At 41.2% G+C, this 12,522-nt stretch overlaps 1 protein-coding gene across 11 annotated transcripts in view; it reads left to right on the forward strand.

Moving 5' to 3' along the window:
* LOC143293577 (uncharacterized) overlaps nt 1–12,522 on the forward strand; it is a 139,358-nt gene that overhangs the window by 90,652 nt on the left and 36,184 nt on the right. Inside the window, exon 4 of one of the 11 annotated variants that reach the window (XM_076604628.1) lies at nt 9,325–9,795. The exons of 9 other annotated variants lie outside the window; for them this stretch is intronic. In XM_076604628.1, coding sequence (XP_076460743.1) covers nt 9,325–9,584 — 260 coding nt within the window. In that variant the 3' untranslated portion in view covers nt 9,585–9,795. Of the gene's footprint in view, nt 1–2,518; nt 2,851–9,324; nt 9,796–12,522 lie in introns of those variants that run through there. One more of the 11 variants, XM_076604632.1, reaches the window with a different exon arrangement.

A 12,522-nucleotide genomic window follows, 5' to 3' on the forward strand; every position in this document is an offset into this window, starting at 1 on the left:
TTGTTTGTTTGTTTGATGGGTGTTTTTTTGTGTGTTTTTTAATTCGAGATTCTTTTATCCAGTGAATTTCGATGGAGGGAAAAATTTGCAGTATTTGTTTTTTGTTTGTACTGTGAATGTAATTTTTTTTTTTTTTTTTTTGTTGTTGTTGTTGTTGTTGTTATCCTCAGTAAAAGTATCTGAGGGGATAGTGAATTCTTTTCAGCAATTGCTGAGATAGTGTAAGATGAGTGTTTGTTTTATTTTATTTTTCCTTTTTTCTCTGTCTGCGGAAATTCAAAACTAATATTCATTTATTGTAAAACACAAACAAACAAATAACAATAAACAAAAACTGACCACGAAAAAGCAAAACAAATTTCCTTTAGGAAAAAAAAGCAGCAAAGAATATTATTTTAAGTAAACGTGAATATTTGAAATCAAAACAGGATATATGAATCAAACTGTGCATTTCACTTTCCTTTTAAATCCGGAATAAGCAGACATTGATCTATGAAAATCAAAGCAGGCCGTAGCAATCAAATTGTGCTTTGCGTTCCTTTCTAAATTAAGAAAATAAATAACTGAAAATGCGCTGTGAACAAAGCGATATTTGGGTATCAGACAGTAGTTTTCATTTTCCTTTCTTTAAAAACCCATAGATTTGATCCTTTATTAACACATGTTCCTAAAACATACAATGGCGGTTGCCCAGCCAAATTAAATTTCAGCAGAAGTGTAATTCAGAATGGAGTTTAGATTTTTGGGGGCGATTGGGGGATGCGGAGGGGAAGTATGGGGGGGGGGGGGGGGGGGGGGGGGGGGGGGGGGGGGGGGGGGCGAGTTATGTCTTTTCACCATTGAATCACACATATGTTGGCAGCATGCTTGGCATGCATCTCCTCCAAAGTTTTGTGGACAGAACTCAACAGCTGATTATCTTGTCTTTTCAGATTTCTTCAAAGGGCCTGGCGCCCTGTTTGTGTGTCCAAACTGTGGCAAACAGTTTGGGTACCGGCGTGCTCTGTCCAGACACAGGAAGCTGTGTGAAGGCATCTATGATCTGGCCTGTAGTGTGTGTGGAAAGCTGTTTTACCGCCGCGACAAATTCAGGCTGCATCTCCTCAAATGCCATTCCATCGTCGAGTGACACAGATCCAGTGGAGAAACAAAAAAGATCTAAGAAGGATTTTTCTTTTTCGTTTAGTATTACAGTTGAATATTGCTTTTATACAGGCCCTTTTGTGGTCAACTGAGCTATAAACAACATAATCCCATGATTTTACATGATAATGATGATAATGTCGATGATAATAAATAATAACATATTGCGCATATCGTTTCGCAGTGCTTCAGGAAACCATGGTCAGAGCAGAAGTGAACACACACACATAAATATAAAAGAAGAAAGAGAAATGTTCCATTCCCACTCTATGTATGTGTGTGTATATATATATATATATATTTTTTTTTTATTATTATTATTATTATTTTAAACCGCAGTGTGAAGTACAAGTTGAGCTTTTAATTAATCAGGTTTACATATTTTTCTCATAATCTGGGAGTTATACTTTATTCTGATGAATCAGGTGTGTATTTTTTTTCTGTCCCAGAGTTAGTTTCCTGGGAGCCATTTGCATGGCTCGGACGGAAGAGCCTAGTATGGTCGTAACCCACTACTAACTGTGTGTTGTACGGAACTGACCAATGGCGTAGTTCGGTCAACGTAGGCATTTAGTTACGTGTAACTGTCAGAAAGTTAGAACCAAGCAATGCAATTGGCACCTGATCATACTTTCAGTCCCCAGTTCCCTTCATTCCACACTGTTCTCATGTCCTTCTCCCCTTCTTGGCATTTTACATGTGAAGTGTTGGCTTTTTCCCCAGGGTTGGACTGGATATTTATTCCCATGTTTTATATCATCATTTTCAATCATACCTGGACCTGTATCAGAGTCATCATGTGCCGTTCAGATCAATGGAGTTCATACAGTCATCGAAGTTGGGATAGTCAGTCCGGCTTTGTGCTTGGTATGGGACAATTTTCAGTCTGTCTGGAGAAAGTATGGAATTTGGGTTGATGACATTTGTTGGAACCCGGAATTAATGAGTTATGCCTGTAACCCATACAAAGCAAAGTTTGGTGTTTATCACGTATGCCAGACAGTTGATAGTTTGGAGCTGTGACATCATCATCTGATTGGCTGTGAATCCTAGGACTGTGTACCATACAAAGTTTGTTCACGAGCGTGTTTCTCTGGGTCTGTTTTTGCAAGAAATCATTTGGGTTTGTTTTTCGGTCACAATTTTGTACCGCTCAACAAAAACAACAACAACAACAACAAAAAAGAAGAAGATCAGATCCCATGGAAATAAGTTCTGCTCAAAGCATAGCCCAGTTTCCTCTCAAGACCTTCTTACGGAGCATTAACCTGCTCATTTATTGACTCACTTTTGTAACCTCTGTGATCAGTTATTTCTTCTTTATCCCATATTAACAGAACACTGTGCTTTAAGTATGTGTGTGTTATGTTTCCAGACGCATTCTTCATGGAAGTGGCAGGGAATTATGACTTGCCGTTCGTTTGCCGGTCTTGCGGCAAGGGATACAAGCAACAGGGAACCATGTTGCGTCACCGCAAACAGTGCGAGGGCAATTACAACATGGCCTGCCACATGTGCGACAGGCGTTTCTACCGTAGGGACAAACTGAAAGACCACCTGTTGCGCAAACACCAGATTTCAGAAGTGCCTTTTCCAAAGTACATCCGATAAATAGTTGAGAAAAGCTGAAAGTTAAAAAAGGTTGAGGAAAGGCGTAAAGAACCAAGATTAATAATGCTTTTTTCAAGTATACTAGGAATGAGTTGAGTATGTACTAAAACAACAAGGTTTTTTTTTTTTTATTTTTTATTATTATTATTATTTTTTAAACTAAGTATATTTGAAAAGTGAACCAGGAAAAGTGCTGAAGTAAAGGTGAGAACAGAGAATGTGCTTTTTCCCATGTTTGTCAGATAAGTGTACAAGGAAAGAGTTGGGAGTACATATGACAAAAAGGAATTTGTTTCTTTTCCAAGGATATCCGTTACGTATACTAGGAAAAGGTTGAGTGAAAACGAAAACAAGGAAAGTGTGTTTTTTTCCTATGTATCTCCGGTAGGTGTACTTGGAAAGAGTTGAGTACAGATGAAAACAAGGCATGTGCATTTTTCCAGTCAACAACTGCTTACCATGAACTTTGTGTGTGCGAAATATAGTCGATAATTGAAAGAGTTAAGTAAAGACGAAAGCGACAAGGTTGTTTTTTTTTCTGGAGATGACAGCAATTAGGAATGTTTTTTGTTTTTGTTCTTATATTCAGTAAGTGTACTAGGAAACAGTTGGATAACAGAGGAAAACAACAAGATTTTTTTGTGTGTGTGGGGAGGGGGTTGGGGGGGGGGGGGGGTCAGTGTCAGGTGTGTTTTGTCACTCTTCATCGAAACTGGGCGCAATTGTTGCCTGATTTTTTTTTTTAATTTTCTTTTTTTCTATATAGAATTTTGGGACACAAAATCTTGCAGAAAAGAAAAGGCAGGGAGTGCTATGCTTTATAAAGTTTAAAAAAAAAGAAAAAAAAAAGAAGAAAGAAGACCGATGGTCAAAGAAAATGAGCACACGCGCACGCGCGCGCGCGCGCGCACACACACACACACACACACACACACAGTTCATGGTAAGCAGTTGTTGACATGAAATCAGGTTCATGTCTCTGCTTTAACTGAATCCATTCAGATCATCTGAAGGGCTGGATAGGACTGAACTGTTACTGACGGAACAGGCTTTAAAGAACCACAAGTTGTTTTCTTTTCTTCCTCATTTTATTCTTTTCCTTACTCAACTTCAGAAAATGGTTATCTCTTGACTCTTTCCTCTACATCATCCTGCCTCTTGATCCCTCTTGCTGCTATTTTACATCAGAAAGCAGTTTGATTAGGTTAAAAAGAAATTTAAGGGAAAACAAAATTACATAATGCAAACTGTTTTGTGTGTGTGTGTGTGCGTGTGAGTGCTTCAGACAGACAGTATTGAATCTTTGTAAGGAGATGTCTTTTTTCTGTATTTCGTGTGTCTTTTCTTCTTTTTTTAAATTATTTTTTTACTGTATTAATTTTGCTTATAATCAAAGGCTGTTATTAGTGAATGTTTTTTTTGTACCGTTTAATTTTTTTTCTCACCATAAATTATCATTATCGCTGAATAGTGGAAGGCTGTTATTTGAACTGAATTGATGGAGGAGTTGTTTGATATCAGGTGGAATTCATTATATGAATTTATTTTCTTTGCTGTGGGTGACTGGTGGATAAACCAGGTGTCTTGACTGGAACTGGAGAAGAATTTGTTATATAATCAAGGGAACCCATGTCTCTTGCTTTCAACTAAACTTTTTTGTGACGAAATATGTGCGCTTTTTTCTTCTTTATATATATATATATATGTGTGTGTGTGTGTGTGTTTTGTTTTTTGACGGATAGTTTTGGAGTTGCTTCTGGCAAATGTTCAACTGGTAAAAATAAGACTTTGAAGAATTGATCATTTTCACTTATAAGTTTTGGTTTTATTAAACCATTGCAGATTGTTTCACACCTTCCAGACTTCTCAAAACTGGGAGCATTGATGCTTTTCAGTGTATTTGTCGTGTATTGACAGCTCAGATCTCAAAGGGTTAATTTTGCTTACAGTGGTTGTGGGTCTGTTTGGTTGTTTCTGTTTTGATGGAATCGGTTTTTATGTCTTGTATGTGTGTGTGTCATTGTGTGTGTGTGTGTGTGTGTGTCACTCTGTGTGTGTGTGTGTGTGTGTGTGTGTGCGCGTGCGCGCGCGCGTGTGTGTGTGTGTTTGCTTTTTTTTCTTTCTTTTTTAACTGGGAATGATCAGACTCTGCAACTGCAGCACCAGTACAACTCAAATATCATGTGTTTCATGTAGGATTGCTTGACCCCGATGTTGAATGTCACCAACAATATTTGTTTAGTTTGTATCGCTATATTTGTATTCTTACTGTTTAACCAGGAAAAAAAAGATGTGATGAATGAACAATAGGTAATGGTTGGTAATAGTTTTATGATAATGCATGTGATGTGTGTACAACAATTGCTGGTGATATCGTTTTCTTTTCTGTCGGAAATGTGTGTGCAAGCATACCATTCGGTGGGTTGGATAGATATGAATAAATGATTGAAGAAAAATCAGTGTGTGAGTAGTGTGTGGTATGTCAGTGTGAGGCGTTCCTTTTCGTCCCTTGGAAGGTATGTTTTGTGAATGAAGATAAGACACACATGCATCATGCTTGTCAAACATTTCTCCGCAAATGAGACGATGTTCAATACAGAAAAAAGTCGCGTGTGTAATCAGTATGACATTTTTCTCATTTCTGTTTTCTTCTTGAACTCTCTGTCTCTCTCTTTCTGTCTGTCTCTCTCTTTCTGTCTGTCTCTCTCTCAGTCTCTGTCTGTCTGTCTCTCTTTGTGCCTGTGTATTGTGTGTGTGTGTGTGTGTGTGTGCGTGCGCGCGCGCGCGTGCGTACGTGCGTGTGTGCGTTAGAGTCACTAGAGCTGAACTTGCATTACCTTCGATTAAAAAAAGAAAGTGAGATCACAAAGCAGAGATAATCGCTTTTATGAAACGTATTAACAGAAGAAAACTGTGATCAGAAGACAATGAGAAGACATTGGTTTTGCTTCACCAGCTGGAGAGCAGTTGACTGGAACAGAGCCAACGTAGATTTGTGAAGGAAGAAAACACCACAGGTAGTATAGTGATGTGTGTCCATGAGGTTAGATGTGTTTGGACCAGAATCGACGTGTTGACTGTCATTTGGTTTCAGAACTGCCCCATTCTAAAACGTTCGGTATTTCAGTGTTAACGTTTGAAAATTGCCATTAGCGTTTGTGAAAAGGGAAGGTAGTATTTAGGCATGCCAGTCTTTTTTCTCCGACCTCCATTCATCGGTCCCATGTGTACACATACGTGCACACACTTCTGCACATGCATGCCTTTAAGTTGACAGCCACATGCACCATCACCTGAGGGGAAGTATTTCTGTACCATAAAGATTTCCGTATGGTATTGTGGCGATTTAATAAACAACAACAAAAACAACAAAAAACACGTCCATTTTATTTTCCTTTGTTTCGATATTAATACACTGACTCTGGTGAAGCAACCTCTGGACCCTGGCCAAAAACTTTTCAGTGTTACAAGAATCAGTCACCCCCATGTCTTCACAACTGATCAGTTGAGCAGTTCTTGCATGATTTCCTCGTGGAATGCAGTGATGGGATAGATTGAATGTTAAAGTGATCTTGATATTTTTAACAAGTTATTTGTACTGCCCTTGTCATGTAAAAATATGACACAAGAGCCAAAAAAATATGACACAAGAGCCAGGAATTGTAGCTATGGTTATCTGTCGTATTTGAATGAGTAGGCTTGGAATAAATATAAATAAAAGTGTTGGGAGCTCACTACTTTCTTCAGCACATGCCTATAAACCTTTGAAAGAAACACTGTGACAGAGAATTTATGCTCAGAAACTTGGAATGGGAGAGGGAGAACATTGTCTCGGATTTTTGTTTTATATTATGGAGTCATGAGAGTGGAGCGTCAGTGGGGAGTCATGAAAGTGGGTGCGTCATTGGGAATCAAGAGAGTGTGTGCATCATTCTGTCATTGGGGAGTCAACAGAAATGGTGCGTCATAGAGTCATTGGGGAGCCGAAAGTGGGTGTGTCATGAGGAGTCAGCAGAATGGGTGCATCATAGAGTCGTTTGGGAGTTAAGAGATTGTGTGCGTCATAGGGGAGTCATGAGAGTATTGCGTCATTGTGTCCTTGATAGTCAAGAGAGTGTGTGCGTCATTGTGTCATTGGGGAGTCGATAGAATGGGTGCGTCATGGAGTCGTTGGGGAGTCAAGAAAGTGGGTGTGTCATCGGGGAGTCAACAGAATAGGTGCATCAAGAGAGTGGGTGTGTCATCGGGGAGTCAACAGAATAGGTGCATCAAGAGAGTGGGTGCGTTATTGGACAGTCATGGCAGTGCTTGGGGAGTGATGAAAGTTGGTGAGTCATTGGTGAGTCATGAGCGTGGGTGCTTCATTGGGGAGTCATGAAAGAGGGTGTGTCATTGCGGACTCATGAAAGTGGGAGTGTCGTGTCAATGGGTAGGTAGTCTTGAGAGTGTGTGTCATTGTGTCACTGGAGAGTCATAAGAGTGGGTGCGTCATTGCGTCATTCACTGTTCCGTTTGCAGGTTTTAACGCGTCCTTGAGCCTGCCATATCATCCAACACACTACCCCCGTGCCCCTCCGGCCGTGGGTTATGACCCAAGTCTGCCGCACGCGTGCAGAAACTGCGGCAAACGCTACGCCCACGCTGACAGCATGTTGCGGCATCGCAAGAAGTGCGAGGGGGTCTTCAAGTACACGTGTAGAGACTGCGGCAAGATGTACTGCCGCCGTGACATGTACCGTGAACACGTGTTTGTCAAGCATGGGGTGGTGGAACCCGACCTGAAGCAGAAATAATCGATCGCAGTATACACTCTGTGTGTGTGTGTGTGTGTGTGTGTGTGTGTGTGTGTGTGTGTGTGTGTGTGAAATATTTCCTATTCGATATTTCATGTACAGACTGATTCGATATTTCATGTAAAGACTGGAAATTTTATGCTTTATGATACACAGTTCATGGGTTGAGGACACTGAACATGTCCTCGCCTCGCAGTGTGACCCAGTGTAGAATCCTGGAAAATAGGTCATCATCCATTTTAGGTGCTTCTTGGGACTGGTCATCAGAAAGTTGCATCCTTGAGCAGCCAAGAACTTTGTTCAGTGTATGTAATGGTGTGTTTTTACTCAGTTACTTGAACAAGAGTTGTTAAAATATAATGTGTTATTCCTCAATGGATTCTGTTGGCTGACCTTCACTGAGCATCGGCCAGTAACATTAACACACACGCACGCACGCACGCACGCGCGCGCACGCGCGCACACACACACACACACACACACACACACACACACACACACACACACACACAGAGCCAGAGAAAATGAGGGAGGGAGGGAAGGAGAGAGAGAGGGAGGGAGGGAGCGCCATACCGGAGAAAAATAGGACCATTTTTAAACATAATCTATTTATGTGTGTGTGTGTGTGTGGAGGGGGGGGTGGTGGTGTTGGGTTTTTTTGTTTGTTTTGGGTTTTTTTTTGTGTGTTTTGTTGTTGTTGTTGTTGTTTTTTGTTGTTGTTGTTTTCAATGTTGTTTGTGAATTCAAGAGAGAGAATCATCTCTGGTTTTAAACATTTTCGCCTTCAGCTTCAGTGGCCTCCTTCACCCCCAACCCGCCATCACCACGCCTCCTTTCCCCATCCTCCACCCACCCACCAACCTTTTTTTTTTTAATACGGAGGTTGGATGACTACCACTGGAGGCAGAAGGACCACAATTCCAGTAATGTCCTATTGATTACAGCTGGCCCAGACAGCAGTAGTTTGTTCTGGTCTCTACAGAGTATTGATCTTTTCTCGGTCTCAACCCTGGGTTCCTGCAAGGTGTTTGGAGCAGAGTTGACGATGGGGGTTAAGGTTTCTATCTGTGGCCGTGTCAGCGATGAGTGTACTGACCTGCCGGCCGGAGGATGCCATAAATGAGAGGAATGTCACTTGGTGCTTGTTCTGTTCCCGGCACATGTCCTTTGGTAAAGGACTTCCGACAGGAGTAGAGTTTCATTTTCAGTGTATCAAAAGCATGGAGACTGATCTATATTCACTACATCACATCTGCTTAATAAATAGTTGAAACACACACACACACACACACACACACACACACACACACACACACAAACTGGAGCAGATGCCGGACCTACGCATTAACCCAACGCACTGGTCAGGCCATGATAGCCATAGCCTACCATAGGTTTGTTGAAATAAATAAACAAATTAAGAAACAAAACTAGATTGGAGCAACTGAATTCACCAGAGATTTCATATCAACACAGGCCTTGAATCCTTCCTTTGGTTGTCTATGGAAAGCAAATCCCCTGTCAACTTTCAGTTATGAATTCAATGCCCACTTTACAGAGACTGAGAGGGAAAGGGGGGGGGGGTTTAGGAACAAAATAATTTTGCTGTTTTCAGTTTTTGAAACAAGTTTGGATTTCTCCGGGACGCTAATCATTGGCAGTCGTTATTCAGTTTCATTCACGATGGTAATATCTGAAGTGAATGTCTTTGATTCATACAGCATCAACAGTGCAGCTTCAGGGCATTTCACGTGCGGGCACATGACGGTTCTGCTTTCAGATGAGCATGGAGACTTGTCAGGGAGAAACCGCCACCTGGCTGTACGCTACGCCCCCCAGGCCTTCGGTTCAGATCCCAGCTATCGCCATGTGTGCAGGAACTGCGGCAGGCGGTACAAGCTGTACGACAGCATGCTGCGGCACAGGAAGAAGTGCGAAGGGGTGTACAAGTACCAGTGTCCCATCTGCAGCAAGATGTACTATCGCAGTGACCACTACCGGGAACACATGCAGAGCAAGCATGCCATGAATGTCGTTTGACAGTCTCCAGAAGCATTCCTTACTGGGGTGATATGATCTATGGTTTTATGTAGGACTGGGTACGCTGTCTTTGTCAGGGAGTGCAGGCTGATAAGGTCAAAAACCCACTTGCGCATATGCATACCAGTGAAAATCCTTGCAGACCAAAAATGCAGAACAACAACACTGAGATATTTTCAGTTGATCAAATTACATAATATTACGAGAAGTCACCAGTTCATTCAAAACACTCTTTCTCCGTGGAGACTCATGGTCGATTTAGTTGAAGAATGTAAGACTAAAATACCAACACATGCATCACAATGTGCCTCTGCATTATTGGTAAAATTGTCGAACTCCTTCACTGTCGTTGTGACTTACATTTTGTCGACCCATCAGAAATCATCAGTCATACTGTCGCGTCTTCATTTGTTGTTATCTTGATAGTTTAGGTTCAGTTTGAAAAAAAAAATGCCAATGTCTGGTATCCATCCATCCACACCCACGTCTCCAACCGCAGTCCCTCCTTCATTTTCCCAGGATGGTTATCCACAGTGGACACATGCAAACACCTTAGGTTGTGCACCGACATTAAATCTGAATATAACTGAGGCAGCAAGATTATTTTTTCCTTGCTAGCTGAGTTTGGGTCAGACTCCGGGCATGGGCTGTTTAAACCAAGTCAGAATGTGACAGTGGCTTCGTTGCTGACGTTTCTGATGGGTTTGAAGGGATGGGGACAGAATGCTGGTACCATGCAGTTTTCTTCCCGGGGTTAGTGATACCTGTGTTAGTAACACCTGTGTTTGTGATACCTGTGTTTTTGACACCTTCTGCTTGTGTAATGAAGAATGCCAGAAGGTGCCATGGACAGTCTGGTTGTGACGTCTGGTGAATGCTGATTCTCTACTCCTTGGGAGGAACTGGGTAAAGAAAGAAACCCCCCACAAAAAAAAACAAACACACTGATGCTTTTCATCTTCAAAAATGAATTTGTCTTGTCCCCCCCCCCCTCTCTCTCTCTCTCTCTGTGCCTATCTGCCCCCCCCCCCCCCCCCCCCCTTCATGCTCTCTCTTTACCCCTTCTCTCGGTCTCTGTCTCTGTCTGTCTCTCTCTTTTGTGTCTCAGAGCATTTAATTTTTTTTAATTGCATGATACTATGTTGTATCATGCTTCAGCCAGAGCACAGCAGATGGTGTGGGATTGGGGCTGATCTCCTTGGAGAGAGCATGTTGCCGTAATCCAGTGCCACCATCCCTCCGCCCCATTCCCCTACTCATTGTCTGCAAATGTATTAGTTTTACTTTTTTGGATTTTTCTACTAAAGAATTTCCTGAAGGTCAACTAGTTACCTTGTTGTGTTCAGTTCTTTCAGATGTGCTGAGTGCATGAAGCACATGAACATCGGTTTGTCATCTTGACAGAAAAATTATTGTGTTCTTCAGTGTGTAGTGTCTGTTATTTTCCTCCTGTATCCTCGTTTTGTGAATTGTGAAAACTGGTTTCTTGGTGACTTGGTCTCAATGTTGTTGATTTTAAACAATTTGTTAATGGTTCTGTTTGTATCTGTGTATAATGTGAATTATGAAAACTGGTTTCTTGGTGACTTGGTCTCAGTGTTGTTGATTTTAAACAATGTTTTGATGGTTCTGTTTGTATCTGCATATAATGTGATAAAGAATCATACAATCAGAAGATTGTTTTGCACAGTGTAGAGTTGCTTTCTTACTTTTACAGCAAGAAGGGCGGAGATAATGTTCCCTGAAATGTGCTGGACTTGTGTGTAGGTACAAGAGTGTTTAGTTATTAACCGCAAACTGCCATAAAAGAATGGTTGCTGAGGCACTGTCGAAGAATCGGCAAAGCTTTTGATTTCTGATCCAGTGTTCACCAGTGAGACATTTCGGCATGGTATTGTGTCCTTGGGAATGCCGTGAGTGGACTGGGCCTCACCTTCCCATGTCGAGCCCCAGACACAGTGGACATGAATTCACTGCGCCGATGGCTGTAAAAGCATACGGGACCTTTAGTCTTACTCATGTTAACTGCAACAGCAAGATATTAATGCCACTAACACACGTCTTACAGGTCTGTTGTGGGTGTTTATGATGTCAGTGACACCAGAAGCATAGAGTGTCAGAGTCTGGTGTTTGACTCACAAGTGTTGTCACAGTTGGGACAAGTTCGCTGACGGTCGAAGTAGGATTTGGTTGTCTCTCTTTCCATGCGTGGTACTTAATTTTTTTATTATTTTTTTTAAATCAGGAATTTGATTTTTTTCTTGCTTTGTACTCATATGTAGGCAGGTAGGGGTATGCACATTCAGACATGCATGTGCTCATACACACTCACTCACTCACTCACTCATTCACTCTCTCTCTCTCTCTCTCTCTCTCTCTCTCTACGTGAATACCCGTCACAAATTCAGTGAGCAGAATGTATTCATGAAGATAGTTGTGATTGTGTATTTTCAATGTTTGTTTGTGTACAGTCACATACTGAATAAATATCTTTTAAAGGTTGTCACAAAAATGTCTGTGTTTGCTTTTTTTTTCTAATTAAAAAAAATATATATATATGATTTATATTATTCTCCTCTCTCTCTCTCTCTCTCTCTCTCTCTCTCTCTCTCTCTCTCTCTCTCTCTCTCTCTTTATGATATGTAATGTGTATATGTGTGGGTGGATGTGGATATATGTGTGTGTGGGTGTGTTTTAATGATATACAATGATATATTTTCGTAAAGTCATTTCTTATTGAAGGGAGAGTTGTTTACTGAACTTGTTTTACCCCACTGTCATCTTGATCTCTGTCTCTCTTACCTCGTGACGAGATTGCTGGCAGATGGTTCTCGTAAACATCCAGACAAATCTACAAAGAGAAAGAAAGGCGGTGATAAAAGTCACAATGATTCAAATGTTTCGAACATTCCTGCACAATGTTGTCGTCAACGCGATC

The sequence above is a fragment of the Babylonia areolata genome, chromosome 19, assembly GCF_041734735.1.
Source record: "Babylonia areolata isolate BAREFJ2019XMU chromosome 19, ASM4173473v1, whole genome shotgun sequence".
NCBI classification, from domain to species: Eukaryota; Metazoa; Mollusca; class Gastropoda; order Neogastropoda; family Buccinidae; genus Babylonia; species Babylonia areolata.